We start from the raw sequence: 21,491 nt of genomic DNA, 5'->3' as shown, positions 1-21,491 counted from the left end.
TTTTAAAACACGTTTTAAGCTATAAATGTTTGTTAAAAATATATCATATATTATAAGAAAACAAGTCAAAAGATGAGTGACATACTATGTGCATCAATGATTGATATTTATTAAGAATTGTCTTAGTCGTATTCTTTATGTATTTTAAAATAAGAGATTGATATTTAGTACTAATAATAAAAGTATATTTATTTGCATATCATTAATGTGACAACAAATACAAATCTATTTGAACGTTTTATTATTATTTTTTATTTTTCATTAATATTATTTTTTTCTCATTAGTGTTTCGAGGGTAACTTCAAAATGAAGGAAATCGGAACATCGAAACATTCGACATTTGACTATTTTGATTATTAAGAAAATAAAATAAAATAAAACCAAAATAGACGATATCAATTTCATTACTCATATGAATTATGTATATAAGACAATTTTGTTTTTATCATAATATGACAGAATGATCGTCTATAATATAGTCTATTATAATATATTTTTTCACTCACATGAGTATCAACATAATATTTAAAATCATGAAATATGCGACAAAAATACGATCATGAAATAGACGGTATTAGTTTCATTACTCACATGAATGGTACCTGAAATATGATCATACTCTTATCCCAATACGACAAAATTATCATATAGTGTTTAATGTATTACGTCATCTATTTTTTTTTTCATTTAAATCTTCCTTCCTCGAGTATTTGTTCACTAAATGGAATAACGACATATTATTTAAAATATCGGAACATGATTTATCTAGCAAACTATTCCAATGTATTCAATCCAAAGAAAAAAAAAATAAAAAAAAAATATTTATTCAATTCTTAGAAGAAGTGAAATTTATTTATTTTTCTACTGATGAAGTTATTAGATTCATTTTTATTTTTTGTAAATTTGTACTTGTAAATACATTTAACTTTTGTCTTCTTCATGCTAAGGAAAATGAATAACCACGTGAGTGATACTTTGAAATCTATGGAGCAAAAAAACATGGTATACGTGTGATGTGAAATTGTCGAGAATTGCTTTATTAAGATATTTTTTTTTTAATAAAAGTATATATATATATATATATTAATTAAAAAAAAAAAGAGGGGTTTAATGCAGGGCACTGGATCAAAAGTAATTTATATTTTTGACTCTTGTAAAATCAAAACTCTAAAAAAACTTTTGGGGTTGATGGGTATTCGGAGGACCACGTTTGTAGGCTTCCATGTAAATTTCAAGATGGCTTCGTATAAAACACAAGGAGAAGGTGGTTCAGACAGCACGGATATCACCAGACACATTTTTAAAACACAAACGAAAAAAAAACACTTTCCCAAATTTTCTCACATAAAAATCGGATTCGGACCAACCAAACCCTAGACAGCTCCATTATCCTCAACTTTATCACAGGTTTCAGCCCCAGATTTTCAAATATTGTAAAATAATGTAAAAATGATACAGTCTCAAGGATCCGAGCATGATCGCTACATCGCTGGGTTCTCAGCAGCGTGAATGCGTCGATCTCATCAAATTTGGGCTCCGATCCTTGTGGATTCGAAGTTTCACAGGCTCGATCTGTAAGTACATGTGTTTTCGGTGTAGGAAGAGTGTTTTGTTTTCAGTTTTGGGCTCTGTTTGATGATCGGTATGGTGTTTTTGAGTTTCTGGTCCTGCTGTTTGTGGATGGATTTGAGGGTGTTTGGTTGCTTAGAATCTGAATGGATTCCGATCATCGTTTCTTGACTGTTTGATCGGGTTGATTTGATTATTTTTTAATTTTTTTGGGGTTTGTTTTGTTAGTGAGACCTCCTATTTTTTTTGTTGAAGTTGGAGCATAATCTCCGCTTAGTTCGAAGTGGATTCAGCAAAGTTGATATATAGAATATTAGCCATATGTATTGTTTTAGCTACATTAGCTTTTTCGTTAGTGGAAAAAAAAATCAGGTTTTAAATCATGCAACAAAAAATTCTACTTATAAATGTGCAGATATTTTTTTTTGCCAAATATGGTATCTTCTTCTCATTTCTATTGCTTTTACACTACGCTACTATTTCTTTCTTATTTTCTATGATTTTGTATATGCTAGATATCGAGGGAAGCTTCACAAGTTCCCTGGTTATTGTTATTATTTGAAATTATATAATCTCATGATGATAAAAAAGAAAAAAGCCTGCGGTCCAGTTTCTCGTGTGGGAAGTCTTTTTCTACGATTTGCCTTTTTTTTTTTGTTGCTTTAAGAGGTTTTATGCTGGTATTCTTCAGATTCGTGGTTACAGCATGTACTTTTGTTTTGTTTTGTTTTGTTTTGTAATTTCTTCTTATTTTCAATTTTTTTTTGGGTTACAGAAGAACTGAAGGCGTATTAGGGGAATGATTGGGATGTGAGTTGCATGGGTTGAGGATGCCAGAGTTGCGAAGTGGACCGCGGAGATCAAAGCGGCTTGATGATCTTCAACCTTCGCCACAACCAGGGGATCAAGCAGAAAATTGGCTTCTGCCTGCTCAAAACAGACCCAGGAGGAGAGTTGGTGGTGGAAGAGGAAGGGGCTGTAATGCTACGCCTCTAGCAAAAGGGCCTTCAGCAGCGATAGCCACAAGGCCAGCGGCTGCCGGTAGAGGCAGGGGCATTAGATTGATAGACTTAGATCCAGAGCCTCCTTGTGAGGTTCATCCAGAAGCTGGTGCTTTAGGTGTTGCAGAGCCTGCTTTTAATCGAGTAGACGCCGTGGCAGATAAAGAAATTGCAATGGAAGGTGGAAGTGCAGAGAAAATTATTGGAGCCGAGGAAGAAGCAAGCACCACTCCTGTCCCAGAGAGGGTAGCCCTTTGTTTACTCATTACTCAATTTGAGTTCCTATGTGATTTTAAAATGTTAAAATTTGAGTCTTAAGATGAGCGAATGTGGGCCTGCTCATTTTAGTAACAAACACCTATTGCCATAAATCTTCCAAAATTGTGCCCTCGTCAGGCGACCTGACAATTTATTCCACTCATGAAAAATTGTAGGGTAACAGGTCAAAACTCAAGTTTCATAGATGGTTGTGTTTGAATAGACTGTTGTAAGGGTCCAAGGTTTTGCTTCTACCCTCATTACCCTGATTTCTGAGGGGCTAATGGAGCATTTGTTAAAATTTTTCCTTCACTCGTTCTTCAACACGGATTCTTTCAAAGCATCTAGTTGTTTTCTGTTTTTGGTTCTAGGTACAAGTGGGTAATTCTCCTATATACAAGATAGAAAGGAAGTTAGGTAAGGGTGGTTTTGGTCAAGTGTATGTTGGCAGAAGGGTAAGTGGTGGCACTGAAAGAACGGGACCTGATGCGCTTGAGGTACTATTCAAATTTTTTTAACCATATCAAAGTTTTCCAATGATTAGTCACTTCAGATATGCTATTTAAAGGGATTCGCATAACAGGTAGCATTGAAGTTTGAGCACCGGAATAGCAAAGGATGCAATTATGGCCCTCCTTATGAGTGGCAAGTCTACAAGTAAGACTAATTGTGGTTAAATTTGTTTTAAATTTAAAGGCTTAAATTATCATTTTGATTTTTGTTTTTCTTTCTTTTTCCCCCTTGAAAAGCACTCTAAATGGTTGTTATGGGATTCCCTGGGTTCACTACAAGGGTCGCCAAGGAGATTACTACATTCTGGTGAGTTTTGGTTTGAAATTGTTCATCATCAGGACTTCCAAATTTACACATTGTGCCTGAATTAAATAAAATAAACATGTCAGGTCATGGACATGTTGGGGCCAAGTCTTTGGGATCTTTGGAATTCTGTAGGCCAGACGTAAGAAATAGAATCTCTCTCTCTCTCTCTCTCTCACACACACACACACACAAGTGGACATTTTTTTTCCTGTTTTTAATTTATTTAAATCCTGTAACAGGATGTCACCAAATATGGTGGCTTGCATTGCAGTAGAGGCAATATCAATTCTCGAGAAGCTTCACATGAAGGGGTGAGTACTATTAATAATTCCATGTTTCACTTTCTCAGAATCATCCTGTCTCTCTTGAGCACTTTCCTCAAAGTGGCTTCTTCATTCTGTTAATTATTGTCATCTTTTTTCTTCCTCAACCAAGGTTTGTGCATGGAGATGTGAAGCCAGAGAACTTTTTACTTGGTCAACCTGGAACTGCTGATGAGAAGAAGCTATTTCTTATTGATCTTGGTTTGGGTATGCCATCCTTCCTCAAGTCTTTCACCTGTCGTGTCATGTCCTCTGCGTGGTGTGAACCATAGTATTGTTTCACCATGTGAAACAATGTGCATGAGTGTTCAGCACTTCTTTTTGGTTACATTTTTGTCTTTGCCTCTGATATTAAACATTATAGAGCAAATGCTTTTCTATTGTTAGTATTTATTGCCAGTGCAATTAACACATTTTTGTTTCAGCCTCTAAATGGAAAGACACCACATCTGGTCAACATGTTGATTATGATCAGAGGCCTGACATATTCAGGTTTGTGGATTTCTGGATGTTCATAAAAAAAAAAAAAAATGCTTTGACCTTTATAATATATTAATCTCCTCTTTTGGCAGGGGAACAATACGGTATGCAAGTGTGCATGCACATTTAGGACGGACAGGAAGTAGAAGGGATGATCTCGAGTCACTAGCTTACACATTAATATTTCTCATTAAAGGAAGATTACCATGGCAGGGCTATCAGGTGAGTTTATATTGTTTGTGTCTTTGATCCATTCAGGCTGAGGAAACTTCATCTGATTTTAGTTTTTTCTCATTTGGAATATTACAGGGAGACAACAAGAGTTTCCTTGTTTGTAAGAAAAAGATGGCTACTTCACCAGAGTTGATGTGTTGCTTTTGTCCTGCTCCATTCAAACAGTTCCTTGAAGCTGTTACTAATATGAAATTTGACGAGGAGCCAAATTATCCCAAGCTGATATCTCTTTTTGAGAACCTAATTGAACCTGTACAAACGAGACCAATTAGAATTGATGGAGCTCTTAAGGTTGTTGTGATGTTTCATATTTTTATTTCTTTACTTCAGACCAGATGGTAGGATTCCTTTTCTTTATTGTAATGTCTTCTGCATAACTAGGTTGGGCAAAAGCGGGGAAGATTGCTCATAAATTTGGAAGAAGATGAGCAGCCAAAGAAGAAAGTACGATTAGGTAGCCCTGCGACCCAGTGGATATCAGTTTACAATGCACGTCGTCCCATGAAGCAGAGGTAAATGGATATGTTCTCAGTCCAAATGGCATTCTTTAATCTGTGATATATGGTTCTGTAATATCCAAACTCCTACATGTGGTTTGTTTTACTCATGGATTGTCTTTTTTCTTTTTTCTTTATTTCCTGTCCATTCTCATGAGACATTTTTCGTAAGTTTAATAATCTTCTGGAACTCATAAACTTCCTCAATAAAATTTTTCGAAATAATGTGATGAATGAATTGGTTCTTTATTCAGTTCAGATGAGCCCATTAAGTTGTCAATTTAATAGCTGTTGGTCATTCTAATCTAACTAATTGTGACATTCATGTTCTGATAAATTATCCTGTGACTAACTTTGACATAATGTTCTGATAACTTATCTTGTTGTTCATCCTGTATATAGGATATCAGGTTTTGGTTTTCAGCATAATTTATTGCATGTCCATTTTAGGTCATATCACAATGGTGTCTGATCAAGTAGAGTTGAGTTTCCAGTCTGTTCTGCCTCATTAAATTTTCATTAAATTCTTTAGATGGAACAAAAACTAGGGTTTTCCTTGTGATATGCCTGGCTCGATGTGAAACAATTATCAGAACAAACCCAATATTGAAAGGTTTACACCTTCTAAATCTCATTTAAAATTTTCCAAAATTCTTCATCTGACTCTTTATTTGTGTTAGAAATGGTGTACACTGTTAAACATCCTTCCTTTTTGGGGTTGCCAAGAGAATTCAAACAATTTCACTAACCTTAGATGAAAATGCTACTTAATGATATAGATGGAGAGCTGAATGGAAACAAAGTCTTGATTAAGGAAATTACAAATGGTGTTGCTAGTATATGGTACATGGAATTTTAAGTAGCAAAGGGACTGTTTTTGTTGGCATGTGATTTATTGCAAAAGTAAAATGACAATTATCATGATAGAATAGAAGGATGAGAAGGAATATAATTTTTTTTTTTTTTTGATAAATAAAGAGATTGTATTAAAAAACCACCGAAGCAATGGCTAAAAGTACAAGAAAGAGAAAAGAAAAAGAAGAACGCCCCTCGCTCCCTAGCAAAATGCCAAGGCCCGAAGAGCATCCCTACCCACACCCTTAATGGGAAGCCACCCAACCAACAAAATCAACTAAGGTCGAGGGCCCATCTTTTATAGACCTCTTCGTCTCCGACCAAAGAAAATAAACAAAAGAAGACTTAAGTCTTTGAATTGACAGCTCCTCTTCCTCAAAAGCAACTTTGTTCCTTGTCTTCCAAACCAGGGATATAATTGCGTTTAAAATATGAAATCAGGGTTAATTTGTCTCAAGGGAGGTGTTGTTTAGAACTTGAATGTGAAACTGGTTTTAATTTTGTCTAAGTATGAAATGTGGTGTCTTTGATCTTATCATTTTTCCTTAGGTGGTGAATTTATTTTTGTGTCTGTGTAAAATGTTGCCTGAGGAAGTTCTCAAGTGAGGTATGAAGTGTTGTGGACCTAAAGATTTTTGAACCCTCACAAGTGCTTGAAGAGGGCTTATCTTGTACTGTCTCGTCTAGAAATTAACCCATGTGTATCCATGGTCAAGACATTCTCCTCAGGAAAAAGATTGAATCTTGAGATTTGGATGTTGGCCTGGACAGAATATGTTAGGCCTAATAAAATGTGTAAGCCAGTAAACATATATATGAAGAGTTTCTTTTGGTTAGCATTAAGAATTTTTATGGTATTTGTAGATATCACTACAATGTAGCAGACTCAAGGCTGCCTCAGCACGTAGAGAAGGGTAATGAAGATGGGTTACATATAAGCTGTGTGGCCTCTTCATCAAATCTTTGGGCCCTTATTATGGATGCGGGAACAGGTTATAGTTCCCAGGTCTATGAACTATCAGCTGTCTTCCTGCATAAGGTTATTTTTTTTCATGTGTTGATTTCTATTATCTTCTGTGAGTGGGTTCATGCATACCTGATACTACTGACCTTTCACTTTTGGATTTTCACTAGGATTGGATTATGGAACAGTGGGAAAAGAATTACTACATCAGCTCAATAGCAGGGGCTGCTAATGGGAGTTCTTTGGTTGTCATGTCTAAAGGTTGGATCACATTCCCATAGATTGTTAAGGCATTTATTCTCTGTGTTTGTCTGTCTGTTTCCTTTTTTGCTTCTCATTTTTTCTCTGCATTTAACTTTCTGGTAATGATAAGGAAACAGCATAAATCTTCTATAAGGTGGCACAATACCAACAAAATAACATACTGCTATTTTTGTGTGTGTATATATATGCACTTGGACTTGGAAGGATACAAGTTCAGAGATGGAGGTTTATTAAGTGGCCTCTGGATTGGCCCTCTTAGGGGCTTTTGAGACCTGCAGGCTTGGCCTGCCATCTTCTGCCCTGCACCACTGACAAAAAGAACTGGGTCCAGTTCTGCACCCACTACCACTGCTGTTATCATTGCCTTGTCATCACTCCTCCCTGCTAATCTGTGATGAAAGTGCAAAAATTCTAGAATAGTGCAAATAGCGCAAATCTGAACAAGAAAAACGAACAAATTAGAAGAGGCAATTTTTTTCACAAGGCTCGAGCATCAGTGACAGAAGACTAATTATGTTCTGAATGTGTCCTAGTGCTGACATTTCACCGAGTTGCATAGCTAGAGGCACTTACTCTTTTATTCATGATGCTGATAGTCTCCCTATCTTAATTAATCAGGCTAACACATCAGTCTCATCCAAATTTGATCATGGAATTTAATCTTGTCATGTTGCATATTGTTTTGAGTTGGCCCATGTGTTTATATGGTGTTTTCTGTTTATGTTAGGAACTCCTTATACCCAGCAGTCATACAAAGTGAGTGAATCCTTTCCCTTTAAATGGATTAATAAGAAGTGGAAAGAAGGTTTCCATGTCACATCTATGACTACTGCTGGAAGTCGCTGGGGGGTGGTAATGTCCAGGAACTCTGGATATACTGATCAGGTTACAATTAATATTTTATTATTTTTCTCACTTTAGTAAATGTATGAACAATTTCTTTTAGAAGTAGCTGATATTTATTTCCCCTTTTTACTGGTGTTGCTGATACAAAGGTTGTGGAGCTTGATTTTCTGTATCCAAGTGAAGGAATACACCGGAGATGGGAGTGTGGTTACCGGATTACATCTATGGCTGCAACTAATGACCAGGCAGCTTTCATACTGAGCATACCAAAACGTAAAATGATGGACGAAACTCAAGAAACCCTTCGTACCTCTGCCTTCCCAAGCACCCATGTAAAGGTATGAACACACATTTGTCACTTTTTAACCAAGCAAATTGTTCAATCCCATGAAGATTTATTTCACGGCCTTAGAGAAGAAATCAAGATGATTTAAGTTTTTAAAATCTGCTTTTGCATGATCCATGCTTATTAGTTTCTTTCTCAACTTAAACAGGGCTCTGAAAAGTTTGAGGTGCTTATTATCATAACATTTGTTTTCCTTGTATGAATATTGATACTAGGGAACATGCTTTTTTATATACTGTTTTGTGGTGGTTTCCCTGTTTTTCTTTTTTCTTTTTAATTTCCTTCTTTTTAACTTTTTTAATTACTGGTTGGTCACTTTGCTGTCTATTTTCTCTTCTTTTCTTTTTTATTTTTACAGGAAAAATGGTCCAAAAATCTCTACATTGCAGCAATTTGTTATGGGCGAACTGTTTGTTAATTTGTGGATTGTATATTTTTGTGATTTTGGTGGAGAATATATGAAGTAAATTTTGAAAGCCAGGAGGGACTCTGAAGACACTTGGTTTTGGAATGGAGGCCCTGGAAAAGAAAATCCAGGTTGTTGTTTACATGTAGAATCCTGCTCACATGATGACTCTGTAAAATGGAAAAGAAAAAATGGAAGGCAATAGAATCAAGAGAGTTGGAAGGGGCGTGTAGCATGAAACAATCGGAGCCAGTGGTGGCAAAAGGGGTTTGATGAGAAACATATATATTTTGATAGTAATCTGGCAATTGCACCCAACTAATGTTGAACTTGATTACTCCCATTGTGCTTGAAATTATTATTAATGGAAAACCAGATTTTCTATATTTGAATCGACAGAAATGGATTCTTTTTGGGAAATTGAGTTAGGCTGTGTTTGATTCCTCCACAAGCGATTGAAAATTATGGATAAAAGAGTGGCTGCTGCCAGTAGCCTAGTAGGGGTTAGATGTTGTACATATTTCATAATTATTAGGGCTGTAATTTGGGTGGGTTGGTTCAATTCATGTTAACCTAAATCCAATCTGAATTAAGAAACAATCAACTTGAACTCGATCCAACCCAACCTTTAATATGAGGTATTCAATCCAACCCAACTTTTAATTTGAGTATTCAACCCAAATCCAATGGAATCTCATTTTTCTAAATTCGAGTTGGTTGAGTTAAACTTGAGTTGATCAAATTGAACTCAACTCAGGTTGATTGGGTTAGACTTGAATTATTTGGGTTTAATGGGTTGTAAGATTCATGGTTTTTAAAAGTAATTTTTTTCTATATATTTATACCAAAATTTAAATAATAAATAATATAAAATTTTAAAATAACAATAAAAAGATAAAAATAAACTTATGTATCTTTTAAAAAAAAAAAAAGAAAAAGTGGTTATAATTTGATATTTTTTTAATTAAAAAAAGAGTAAATATTATCATATAGAATAATAAATATTATAAAAATATTAAATCAAGTTTGGGTCAGGTTGTCCAAACTTTGACTTGAGACCAATCCAAATTGAGATGGGGTTAAGAAAACTCAATTCAAGCCTAATCCAAGTAATTAAAATATTTGTTCAAAATCATTTAAATATTAGGTTGAATTTTGGGTTAGGTTGGACCAACTTGTTTAAGTTGTACCCTAATAATTATAATCTTATGTTCAACACCATCTATAACATAGACACTTTGACAGGGTGATAAAATTTCATACAATACAATTTGTCAATATATTTTTCATGGATGATAAATAAAATATTTTTGGATTTAACCATATACAACACAAATTGATTTACCTATAACAACGTGGTTTTCGAAAAAAATTACAGCTTATTGAAATAAAAAATAAATGGATTTTTATTATTTTATATAATTTATAAGATCATAAATGTACATATTAAATTATTAAACAAATACTATGAGGATTTTTGCTTTTAAAATTGACATAATCAAGTGTAGGCTGTATGAAGGAAAGGGGCTTTTGCCATTTTGAGAATTGTAGAAAGTTAAAATATCATTTAAAGGTCAAAAAGTGAATATAGGAAAATAATTTTTTTATTATATTAAAATTTTAAAAATATTATAATTATTATTATTTCTATAAAAAAATATTAAACAAGTTTCTTTTTATTTTTATATATTTTTTATTAAAATTTAACAATATTAAAATTATTCTTATAATTAATAAAAATATTTTAAAGATATAATTTCTGGCAAAAGGTGAGAGCTACCACAGGGGCATTTTGGAAAAATCGGAAAATGTGGGGTCATTATAGTAATTTAAGCCTTAGATGAAGACCACCACACCCGCTTAAACCCTAAACCTTAGTCACCCGCGCTGCTACTTGCCATCATCATTTTTCCTCAACTCCTCTCATCTCCTACTTTTGGTTGATCAGTGGACCATGAGACCTCCAAGAGGGAGAGGCGGTGGTTTCAGGGGCCGAGACGGGGGTAGGGGTGGTCGCTTCGGTGGTGGCCGCTTCGGTGGTGGCCGCGGTGGATTTCGCGATGAAGGCCCCCCTTCCGAAGTCGTAGGTTCGTTTTTCGCTTTTCGTTTTGCTCGATAAAATGTAGGAAAATAGAAAGAAAAATGAATAAAATTTCTATTTCTATTTTTATTTTTTTTATAAATTTTTGGTACTTCCTCTGTTGCCTTTGTTTCTAAAAATCCAACTGTCGTTTCTGTATGTAGAGGTTTCCACATTCCTACATGCTTGTGAGGGTGATGCAGTGACAAGGCTCACAAATGCGAAGATACCCTACTTTAATGCTCCAATTTATCTGCAGAACAAGACCCAGATAGGGAAAGTTGATGAAATCTTCGGCCCCATCAATGAGTCTGTGAGTAGCCAGCGTTCTCCTACATTTTATTCTCTAGTTTTGGTTTGTAGATCATGTTTGGTTCAGGGGTTTGATCTAGTTCTTGTTTTATTATGGCAGTATTTCTCTATTAAAATGATGGAAGGGATCGTGGCCACTTCATATTCATCCGGTGATAAGTTCTTCATTGATCCTGCCAAGCTTTTGCCCTTGGAGAGATTTCTTCCCCAACCCAAGTATGTTTGCTCTTCTTTCGTACGTTTTGTTCTCTAGATTTGTGTATCCCTTTGACATAGCTTGGGTTACAACTGATGAGATTCCCTTGTGTGAAATCTATATTTTTATCATGCTACATTACTCTCTCCCCAATTATGATCAAAGTGGGCATACGAGATTGAATTTTTTCTGAGTTAGTTGACTTAAAAAGTCTCCAAATGCCAGTATTTTCATAGTTTAACTCAGAAAATTACTTGTTGTATACCCTTTTCTTCTTGATTTGTAATTATGATAGACTGTTTGGTGACTTCAAGGCTCTATATGACTGCCGCAAATTTTGTGGTCAAGAACCTAATATATGATTTGGCTTAATGGAATAGCTCAAATAATGTGCTTTCTTCCTTTTTCTTCCTCGTTTCTTTCTTTTGGTATGTGTATTAGGATGTAATTGTTTAGCAAGGACCTTCCTCAACATAAGAGAGAGACATAACATGCTATTTTTATAGTAGAACTTTGATTATGTATGGGATGGCTGCATAGGGCTGATCTGCTCAGTCTCTCTCATAAATCTGGCTGGGGATTCAGTTTTAGGTTCATGGGATACAGCAAGGCCCAAGTTTACAGTCTTAGTTGATTTTATGTTAGCATGAGCTGGAAAATTTAGCTTGTTGGAATTAACCCATTTTTCTTAGTGCATGTGAGTAGGTTTTAGTGATAGAATTGAAAATGGTGCTGTTTAGCTATAGATGGCATTATGCATCTGTACCAATCAAACTTTGTCATTTCTGGAGAATTAGAACACATCCCATTTTGCTCTAACCTAACTGCAGTCCAGTTACTTGCAGTAATGAGTATGATTCACGGAATATGCTGAATTTGGCCCTTCAGATTTTTTGGGCTTTTATTCATTGCTAAAATTTTATTTACATTGTTTCCCTAGTACTCTAACCGACTGGAATGTCTTATTGTTTCGAATTGAAGTGTGATGTGGGATTATCTTGCAGGGGACATCCACAAGCTGCTTTTAGGGGTGGTCGCGGTGGAGGCAGAGGTGGTGGTAGGGGTGGTGGCCGTGGAGGTGGTGGCTTTCGAGGAAGGGGTGGACCTAGGGGTGGCAGAGGTCCTCCTAGAGGTGGTCGTGGTGGTGGCTTCAGAGGCAGAGGGAGATCATAGAACAGCTTTTGTGTAATAGTTTGTAGTGCTCTTCTTCTTGTAATCGAGTTGTCATTCCAAGATGCATTGGGTACACAAGAATTTCAATTTGAATGCTGACGTTAAATTGACTTGTGTTTGTTAATCGAATTATTGTTTGTGACCACATTCTATGGTTATAATGTGGGTTTAGTTCTACCAGATCATCTGAAAATGGTGGCTAGATTCCAGGAAATTGTGGTTAATCAACTTCTGGTTTTGGATAAAGCATTTTGTGCAGTTAAATGTAACCAAAAGTTGGAAGCAGTTTACACTGAATAGGCCATTTATGAAAGTGAAGCTTTCACAAGGTCACTTCCAGCCCAATCAACCCACTCTGCCCATTGAGTAGAGTATCTTGTCCTCAGCAATTACTGTCCAAATCCAGAGGAAAGACACTAAGAATGTGTTTGATAGTGGTTTTAGGAAGTAATTTTATCATTTTTCAAATAATATTTGAAAGATAAAAATTTTTAAGTATTAAAAAATTAGAAACACTTTTTATAACAAAATTACAGTCAAATGCACTCTAGGAATGATTGGAATCATTTTGCTTAGGAAGTGAAATGAGTTGTTGCTCATGGATGCAAATGAGCTCATAAGGGATAAAAATTGTGCAACCTGTATATCCTTAAATAGGAGATGATGATTAAACCTTATGAAATTGTCGATACAGCTAATAAGATTAAAGCCCATAAAGGGAATGACAAAACCATTGCTGAACTAGTTAAAATGCAACAGCCATATCAAACACGGACAAGAATGAGGGACTCTTGTCCCAAAGGAGACTCCCTCATCTTTATTCAGATAGCAACCCTCTTAGGCTTCCCAACCCCTAAGGACGGTTGCCCTGGCAACACGATTAACTCCAAGGGTGAATGCTCCCATGCGCAGATCGCAATTGTGGGTTCTGCACATCTCCTTCACATCTTTGAACCCTCTGGTCATGTACGTCCGCAGTTCATTGTTTACTTTCTCCTCATCCCACATGAAACCTTGAATGTTCTGCAAGTCACAAAACCACCGAGTTTTACTACCATGCAAATGTGTGCACATTCATTGTCAGTTTTTATAAAATTCAACATTCATTACAGCTCTAGCATCACATTCTTTTTCCTGATTTTTGGTTTGTTCGTAGTAAGAAACTGCAGGAGAAAATTCTCAATAAATGGTTGAAATGCCTCCTCTTAACACTGCTATTTTCTATGGCATGTAGCTGTGAGGAAAACTTGCTAATATAGAAGAGAGGGAAGTATGATACCTGAACCCACTCAAAATAACTGACAGTGACTCCCCCCGAGTTTGCATATATGTCTGGAAGAATGACAACACCTTTCTTTGATAGGATCTGCAAGAGAATACAACAGTTATGGCATTGCAGTTTTTTTTTTTTTTTTCAGAACTCTAAATTTCAAAGTTTGCACTAACCTCATCTGCTTCAGGGTCTGTAGGATGGTTGGCTGCTTCAATAATAAATTTGGCTTTAATTTCATTTGCATTTTCCCTACAAACGGACCAAAAGAACAACATTTAGTTATGAATCTTATGATTAAGCATCATGAGCTAAAACCTAGGATGGTTGACTATTTTGTTGCAATGCCCAAATCCAAAAGGAGCTGAAGAATTTTAAAGTAATAGGAAAACTTTGAAGGTTGTTTAAAATGATGACTATTTGGCCTTCAGTGTTAAGTTAGGAACTGAATTGATGATGATAAACCGAGTTAGTTATTATCTCTTTCATAAAAAGCATTGCATAATGTACTGGATTTGGAGGTATCCTTATAAGGAAAATAAGAAAAGAAAGAGCGAGAAAATCATCACTACTCTCTTGGTTATTGGTGATCAAAGCGTATAGGGATTGAATGTGGTTTGACAATTTTAGAAGTTGGATATGTTACTTCTAGAGTACTAGCTTGTTTCTGTTCCCTTTGTCCATCATTTTATTCTTCTGTTTGAAGGAAAATGTTTTCTTTACGATATCTTACATATTAAGATAAAGATCTATTAATTTCTGAATAGCAATAAAAATTATAACAAAGAACAAGAAGAACAGTGAACTTCAACAAAACAGATGCTGGTGAGAAGAACCTGTTGATCACACCCCCAAGGGCTGCTGGGATGAGGACGTCACAATCTTCAACCAATATTGACTTTGGATCTATTGGATCTGCCCCATTGAAACCTTTGACTCCACGGTGTTCCACAGAATGCTTGAGGAGGCTTGGAATGTCAATTCCTTTGCTATTCTTAATGGCTCCAGTGATGTCACTTACAGCAACAATCTTTCCACCGTGTTCACTGATGAGTTGGGCAGCCCAAGAACCCACATTCCCAAACCCCTGGGATAAAAAAGATCCATTAATAATGGAAAAAGCTTATAAATAAATGATTTATTTATCGAGTTTATCAAGTTTTTCTCCCTTACATCCATTCTTCTATAATAGTGGCCCTGGAAGTGTGATAATATGTGGTAGTTTCCATGAGTTATTAACTTATTATTCAAAAGGTACCATATCTCAATTTTTTTTGACTGCATAACCATTCACTCAAATTGCATAAAGATCAAATATGGCATTACTAATATAAAAGGTCACCTGTATGACAAACCGTTGTCCGGCAATGCTCTTCCCATGTTCATGAAGAAGGGCCTCTGTTGCAAAGAGTACTCCCCTTCCTGTAGCTGCATCTCTGCCCAGAGATCCACCGAGATCCTAATTTAAAGAATTTATCACTGTCAGATTATAGAAACAAACAGAATCCAAGGCAGCAATATACATCATGGTGATTTCAATATAGGATATGCCAAAGAATCGATGTATGGTACTTGAATCAGCAGAAATTTACATCTACAGGAAATCAAACCTACAATTATGGTATAAACCTGTACTTTTCAACCCATCATAAGAGTGCTATATACTCACAATAGGCTTTCCAGTCACCACAGCAGGTGAGTAGCCATGAAATTTCGAGTACTCATCTAGTATCCATGCCATGGTCTGTTCAACAACACAAGAACCAGAAACAAAAGCCACAGTTAGTTCAAATATGGTTGAACATTCAAACCAAAGATACCATAACTTTTTTTTTTTTCCTTCTTTTGATAGGTAACAATTATTTATTTTTTATTTTTTGTCCCTGGATGTTGATACACATGTTTCTTGGTAAATATAACTAGCATGATAAAACCAGCACTCAACCAACTAGTGAAACTAAATAACTATCTTTTATTTAAATCTTCCATACTCAAACCTGTGGGTTTGTTCCCATATCAGGTGCTGGAACATCTGTGGAGACCCCAATTAGATCATGTATCTTTTGGGTGAAGACTCTTGTCAGTCGTTCTAGCTCAGACAAGCTTAGCTCCCCTGGATTACATCCTATCCCTCCTTTGGCCCCACCGTATGGAATATTTGCTACTGCTGTCTTCCACGTCATTAGTTGTGCCAAAGCATTTACCTCATCTGGGTCAACCTACAAAAGCTATGCGATCATCCAAACTGAAACTGCAATAGCACAAATCTGTTCCCAAGCTGGAGAGTAGATTTAATTTAAAGCTACATGAAAACCCTGGAGAACAGAATTAACCTAACAAGTTACTCAAACTTCCCATAAATTTTTGTCACAAAAAGATGAGCATTTTCTTTTCAAATTTATGAATTGGAGAAATCGGATATTTAAGAAAAAAAAAGGATAAGTTGTAGCCATGTTGAAATGCCATATATGTTTGGGAAGAGAGGAAATCAAGGTATAGTTTATATCTAAAAGGTCAGTCCGAGCATGAGAATAACTATTGTTTTCCCTCTTTTTAAAAGATTTCAGATGCTTGAGTGTAAACAACCTCTGGGTGGTATCTGATCCCTCCCTTCATGGGGCCTCTAGCATTGTCATGTTGAACCCTGAATCCAACAAATGATGCCAAAGTACCATCGTCTTTGGGTATGGTGCACTCAACCTGCAATTTTGTTCAAAAGAAGTGAAAAGAGCATAGTCAAAAAATGGTAAATCATACGGTTATCATGGATGAGAAAACTGAGCATATCATTAGAAACCACAACTTGTACAAGCGACATACCTCAAATAATCCAGAATTGATCAATAAGACCTAGGAACCAAATAAAAATCTCTCCATAGCAGAGATTTTCCATAAGAGAATCAAGTTTATATAAATGATAAAATGGTTTAAATTTTAATTTTAATTGACAGATTGAGTAGACAACTCAAATTTGGAGGACGAAAAGAGCTGAATATCGGATGGTTGCATTTAACTTCTTGTGTTGCATAAAGTTCAGTGTGGAAGACTTGTCTGAGATGTGAAAACTGAGAGTTTCAAAAGGACTCGTATTGCCCCCATTGACCGTACAAAAGAAATGAAATATTAAAAAAAATGACATCCAAGAGGAAGAAGCTCAAAGTAACACACAGGACAGGGTCAGCAAATTTAGACTGGATAGCTATTCTGTTCATCCTTCTAAAATTTTGGGAGATGCTATTTCTCTTCAAAGTTTTTGGAGAACCTCTGAATGACCCAGCTAATCCCCCTTTAACTTTTACTCCCCAAAATGGAATCGCCTTTTAAATTGTTTGGGAAAGATCAGTACAAAATCAGTTCAAGCAGTGGCTCTAAAGGATGGGGAAAAAAAATCATTAAAACAATGATTTCCAAGATTTCTCTGCTGAACAGTTCAACAACATTTACAAAATTAGAAATCAGAAAAAAAAAAAAAAGAGTCATTCTGACCTTGATTTCCCTAAACGGGATGAGTAAACTCTTTTCAAGCTTTGAGTCCAACCCCAAAAGGCGAGCTGCCAGCTTAAAGTTTCGGTTGGTTGCCACCAATGCATTCATGGTTGGTCTTGGAACTGTGTAAAGACCTAAATTCAGATCAGATCTCTCTCTTTTCAACTCCAAAATGAGAAAAATAGATCAATCTTAGCCAATTCTTTTATGCTAAAGTAAGCAGGAAGGCAGTTTCGTATCACTAGATGAACAGTTTCTGAGTGAGGAGCACCAACTGAAAGTCAAACACAATAAGATATAATAAGGGAAGATGATCCCATAAATATAAACCTCATTCACATCCTTCAGTGACAAGGAGGCAAACCCATTAGGTAATAATGTCATCAATCTCTGTAATAAGCTGAGATTGATGACATTATATGAGCATTTTGTTGTGGGGCAGCAAGATTTCAGAAGCAAAAACACCCAGAATCGAGTTTCCTTTTCCCGTTTTGTATGAGGGCAACATTAAACAGTACCAATTCCTCAAGAAACACACAATTTGATGGTTAATTGTCCTATTAGTGGGATGGTCCATGTTGTTAAAACTTAAAAGTCCAAGAATGAAGAATCCCATATGAGAATTACTTGGATTTCCAAAATCAAAGCAGATCTGCTGTAAATCTCATCTATATATTTGAATAGTTTTCACTTACAATTTTTCTCCAAATCCTGATATCCAGATATCTTCTAAGAAGTGTAAATATATATAAATAACAATTGGGTTATGGACCCATGAAGTGTTTCCATGATAGGATAAGATGAAAGACTCCCTCATAATTTATTTCTTCAATTACACAGTCACTGCTTTCAAATCATTTATTCTTTATTTAAAACAAAACACAAATAAATAAAGAGAATTTATTTTTGAAAAGTGACCCATTGAGTCCATGGACCTGTGCTAGACCCCACCAGATCACACCATCATCTGGCGGGTCCATGGCATATGGACGGTCCAGGGTCTCCAGAGTCCTCAAAACTACCATGACTAAGGACCAAATGAAACAAAAGCCAACCATCACAGCGGAAAGAATGGGTTCTGTTTTTCGGAAGCAAAAACACTTCGTTTTCAGAAAACGAAGCAATCAGAAACAAAGGAAACAGAGACAGAAATGATACCGAAAATCGGAGAGAAGTCCGGAGGCTGAGAGAGATAATCTAACCCAATCCAAATCCAAATCCAAATCCGACTCCGAATCCAGAGACAGACTATATTTATATATAGATTACAAGTGAAAAACCCAGCAGCAGAATCAGAATCAGTTCCACAGAACCCCACCAAATTATCTCCAAATCCCTGCAACCAAACCCAAAATTTGATGGGATTTATAAATAAAGAAAAGTGAATGAATCAAACCAAATAGGCAATAGGTTCAAATTTGAGAGAGAAGAATATGATGCCCTGTCTGCTGAGGTCTCAGTATAAACGCACCTTCCATTAACCCACCGTCATGGAATCACAAATCTGTACGTGAATCCGACGCGACCTCCACCTTCTCAAATCATCATCATTGATTAGGGATTTGGGTCACCATATCTGTGTATTCATATGCATGATATCTATATATGTATCTGTATATATATAGAGAAGACTCATAGTCATACCAGTGACCAATCTCCCTCCTACTCTCTTAACAAACTAATTGAGAATTATTTACTTCACTGATTCTTTTTCTTTGAGAATTATTTCCACTTTTCACTTTCACTTTCTCAGTTGGATGATCATACACCCATGACCCACTTCTTTGAATAGACTGAGACCCCAAGTATTTACATGTTCCACATCTTATTTTTCCAATTAAGAAATGAACCAAGAGCCAACAGCAAACAGGTTTAAAGAAGAAACCCATGATGTAGATTCCTGGGTAGGCTCTGTTTTTGTCGTCTTTGCGTTTAACAAAAAACAACAAAATTCAAATGGACCGTAATGAAAACACCCAGAAAATTTTACGGGTTGTTATGATTGAGGTACAGGGTGTACCCAGAGTTTGAAATGAACTTGTGGGTCAAGTTCATTATGGGGTCTTTTTTACGGAAACAAGATAAGGGCATTGACTGAATCCGTACAGTTTCACACAAATCTTAGTGGTTGTTGGTCACACAAGTCTCTCCTCCATGCACATATTCTGAAACAAAGAAAATGATAGAATTCAAATGGATGTGGGATGGCAAGTTTGCATATCAGAATTCAGAATAGTGAGCCTGAAACAGGAAAACTAAAAGCCCTTACTTTACGGACCAAAAAAGTTTTTTCCAGGAAACCCAGATTTAGGATGATGATTTTGATGCATCAATGGAGTTATAATTATATGACCTGTTTGGTTCTATGCATTATGTCATAGAAATGCTGGTACTGTATCAGTAAAATGCGCCGTACTCTTCACATGCTTGTCCTTTTAATCATACTCAAAAAGTTTCAATCCCTCGTCTTTTGTTATCAATTTCCTCATCAATTTTGCTCTGATTTTAGAATATTTTTTTCCCTTTTTCACGGCTTTCCCCCACTTTTAAATTTGGAAATAATATTATATGGGTATTAGAAATTTAGAAGTAAAAAAAAAAGTACTAAAAAGTTGAGTCATTTATAAAGCATTTCCAATTGACTTACTAACTTTGTGGGCAACTAAAGAAACATTTCAATAAAGAAAGGAGGTTAGGAATCTCATGTCAATTAAAGAATGGAAAACAAAGGAGGTATAGAAAAACAGTGCATATTCAAAGAGCTCCCCCTGCAAATATGGTAGTTTTGAAGTTGCTGAACATAATTATCCAAAAATTAATTAGTTGAGAGTTTGTTTAGAGTCTGGTGAGAAATTCAAAAACTTTCATTGGGTGTTTGTTTAGAGTCTGATGAGAAATTCAAAAACTTTCATTGGGTGTCATATTCCCAGCCTCCAAACAGTGGTTTGATCCCTGGAATCCTCTTTGTGTCAATGACAAGAAGAATCAAAAGAGGGAATAAGGTTTGATATAAAAAACTTATCACGTCGTATTCCTCCATGCAACACAGGAAACCCTTTACTCCATCGTATCAGAAAGATGCTGGAAAGCAGTTGTTAGAATAAAATTATGGGCCATAATTGAAAAGCACTGGGACTGTGTGCTTCTGTCACTGAGAGAATGACAATTGAGGGTAGTGATGTATGAGGGGTTAAAGCCTTAAAGGTGGATTCCACTAAGACACCCCCTTCACGCCTTGTTGCCTTTGTCTCATTACCCAACAACATACGATTCAAACCCACATTCCCATCCACTCACTAAAAGCCTCTCTACAGAAAAAATGAATGAGAATTGCAGAAATTCAAAGCAAAGTCCCTGCATTATCTTGCTAATTTCTTTTGAGAAAGAATGGACATTGATTGATTTGATGTTTCTAGTTCCAATCAATTTGGGGGTGGATCATAATTCATCAACAGTACAGGGAAAATTGGATTTGCGTCTCTACCCATTCATGTTGGAGGAATAAAGTTTCAAGATGTTGGCCATAATGTTTTGAGTGTCTTTTTCTCTACTGTCTTGCTTTTCTACCATGAAAACCAAAATCCAAGAAATAATGAAAAAAAAACCAAACATGAGGATTCCACTAGGGGGAGAACCTGGTGATGGAAATCCTCCTCAGAATCTACAACAAACCACCAACTCCACCATAGGCTGTAGCAGATTGAGATAGATTCCCATTGGAAAAGCACTAATCATTTTTTTTTTCTTTTTTCTTTTTTCGTTTTTTCCCTTTCAAAAAATGTTTTTAGACATCAAAAGCAAATGAAGAAGGTCAAACACACAAGCTTTAAGAGTATTTGGATAAAATTTTCCATCATGGCTGTCATGCTTTCTAAATTTGTATTTTGAAAAAGTAGAAAGATTCTTATTTTTCCTGGAACCTACTTTAGAAAGCAAAAAATTTCAAAATATCATAATTATATTTTTCTTTAATGAGAGTATTTATAAAATGCAATTCCCAAACTTGAGATTCAATAGAAATCACAATTCCTAAATGTTTCCAAAAGTAACATATGCTGAAATTACCTTTTCACATTCCTCCACCTGGGTTTCTCAATTGGGCTGCCTTGGGC

General features: G+C 35.7%; 3 protein-coding genes across 11 annotated transcripts; 2 read left to right on the top strand and 1 right to left on the bottom strand.

Moving 5' to 3' along the window:
* The first annotated feature begins 1,203 nt into the window (after nucleotides 1-1,203).
* Nucleotides 1,204-9,246, top strand: LOC100267624 (uncharacterized). Its single transcript, XM_002281916.5, has 17 exons — nucleotides 1,204-1,574; nucleotides 2,345-2,816; nucleotides 3,200-3,325; nucleotides 3,412-3,485; nucleotides 3,578-3,647; nucleotides 3,731-3,786; nucleotides 3,887-3,958; nucleotides 4,083-4,177; nucleotides 4,396-4,462; nucleotides 4,543-4,672; nucleotides 4,760-4,975; nucleotides 5,066-5,196; nucleotides 6,901-7,075; nucleotides 7,171-7,261; nucleotides 7,992-8,149; nucleotides 8,260-8,448; nucleotides 8,815-9,246. The coding sequence occupies exons 2-17, from the start codon at nucleotides 2,400-2,402 to the stop codon at nucleotides 8,872-8,874; spliced, it is 2,127 nt and encodes a 708-aa protein (XP_002281952.1). The 5' UTR covers nucleotides 1,204-1,574; nucleotides 2,345-2,399; the 3' UTR covers nucleotides 8,875-9,246.
* Nucleotides 9,247-10,715: 1,469 nt separating this feature from the next.
* On the top strand, nucleotides 10,716-12,768 carry LOC100245323 (putative H/ACA ribonucleoprotein complex subunit 1-like protein 1). The gene is made up of 4 exons (XM_002281891.5): nucleotides 10,716-10,949; nucleotides 11,107-11,255; nucleotides 11,355-11,470; nucleotides 12,455-12,768. Exons 1-4 carry the CDS (start codon nucleotides 10,817-10,819, stop codon nucleotides 12,621-12,623), a joined length of 567 nt encoding a protein of 188 aa, XP_002281927.1. The 5' UTR covers nucleotides 10,716-10,816; the 3' UTR covers nucleotides 12,624-12,768.
* Nucleotides 12,769-13,267: 499 nt separating this feature from the next.
* GDHB (GDHB glutamate dehydrogenase) lies at nucleotides 13,268-19,111 on the bottom strand. 9 transcript variants are annotated; one of them, XM_010655424.3, is made up of 11 exons: nucleotides 18,851-19,111; nucleotides 18,538-18,715; nucleotides 17,380-17,653; nucleotides 16,480-16,593; nucleotides 15,891-16,112; nucleotides 15,563-15,637; nucleotides 15,236-15,352; nucleotides 14,730-14,980; nucleotides 14,070-14,145; nucleotides 13,903-13,989; nucleotides 13,268-13,646 (listed from the first exon to the last, which is right to left on the bottom strand). In XM_010655424.3, the coding sequence occupies exons 3-11, from the start codon at nucleotides 17,485-17,487 to the stop codon at nucleotides 13,461-13,463; spliced, it is 1,236 nt and encodes a 411-aa protein (XP_010653726.1). In that variant the 5' UTR covers nucleotides 17,488-17,653; nucleotides 18,538-18,715; nucleotides 18,851-19,111; the 3' UTR covers nucleotides 13,268-13,460.
* Between the last annotated feature and the right edge of the window lie 2,380 nt (nucleotides 19,112-21,491).

Source organism: Vitis vinifera, chromosome 8 (genome assembly GCF_030704535.1).
Source record: "Vitis vinifera cultivar Pinot Noir 40024 chromosome 8, ASM3070453v1".
In the NCBI taxonomy this organism is placed as follows: domain Eukaryota; kingdom Viridiplantae; phylum Streptophyta; class Magnoliopsida; order Vitales; family Vitaceae; genus Vitis; species Vitis vinifera.
This window is presented reverse-complemented; position numbering and strand designations above follow the sequence as displayed.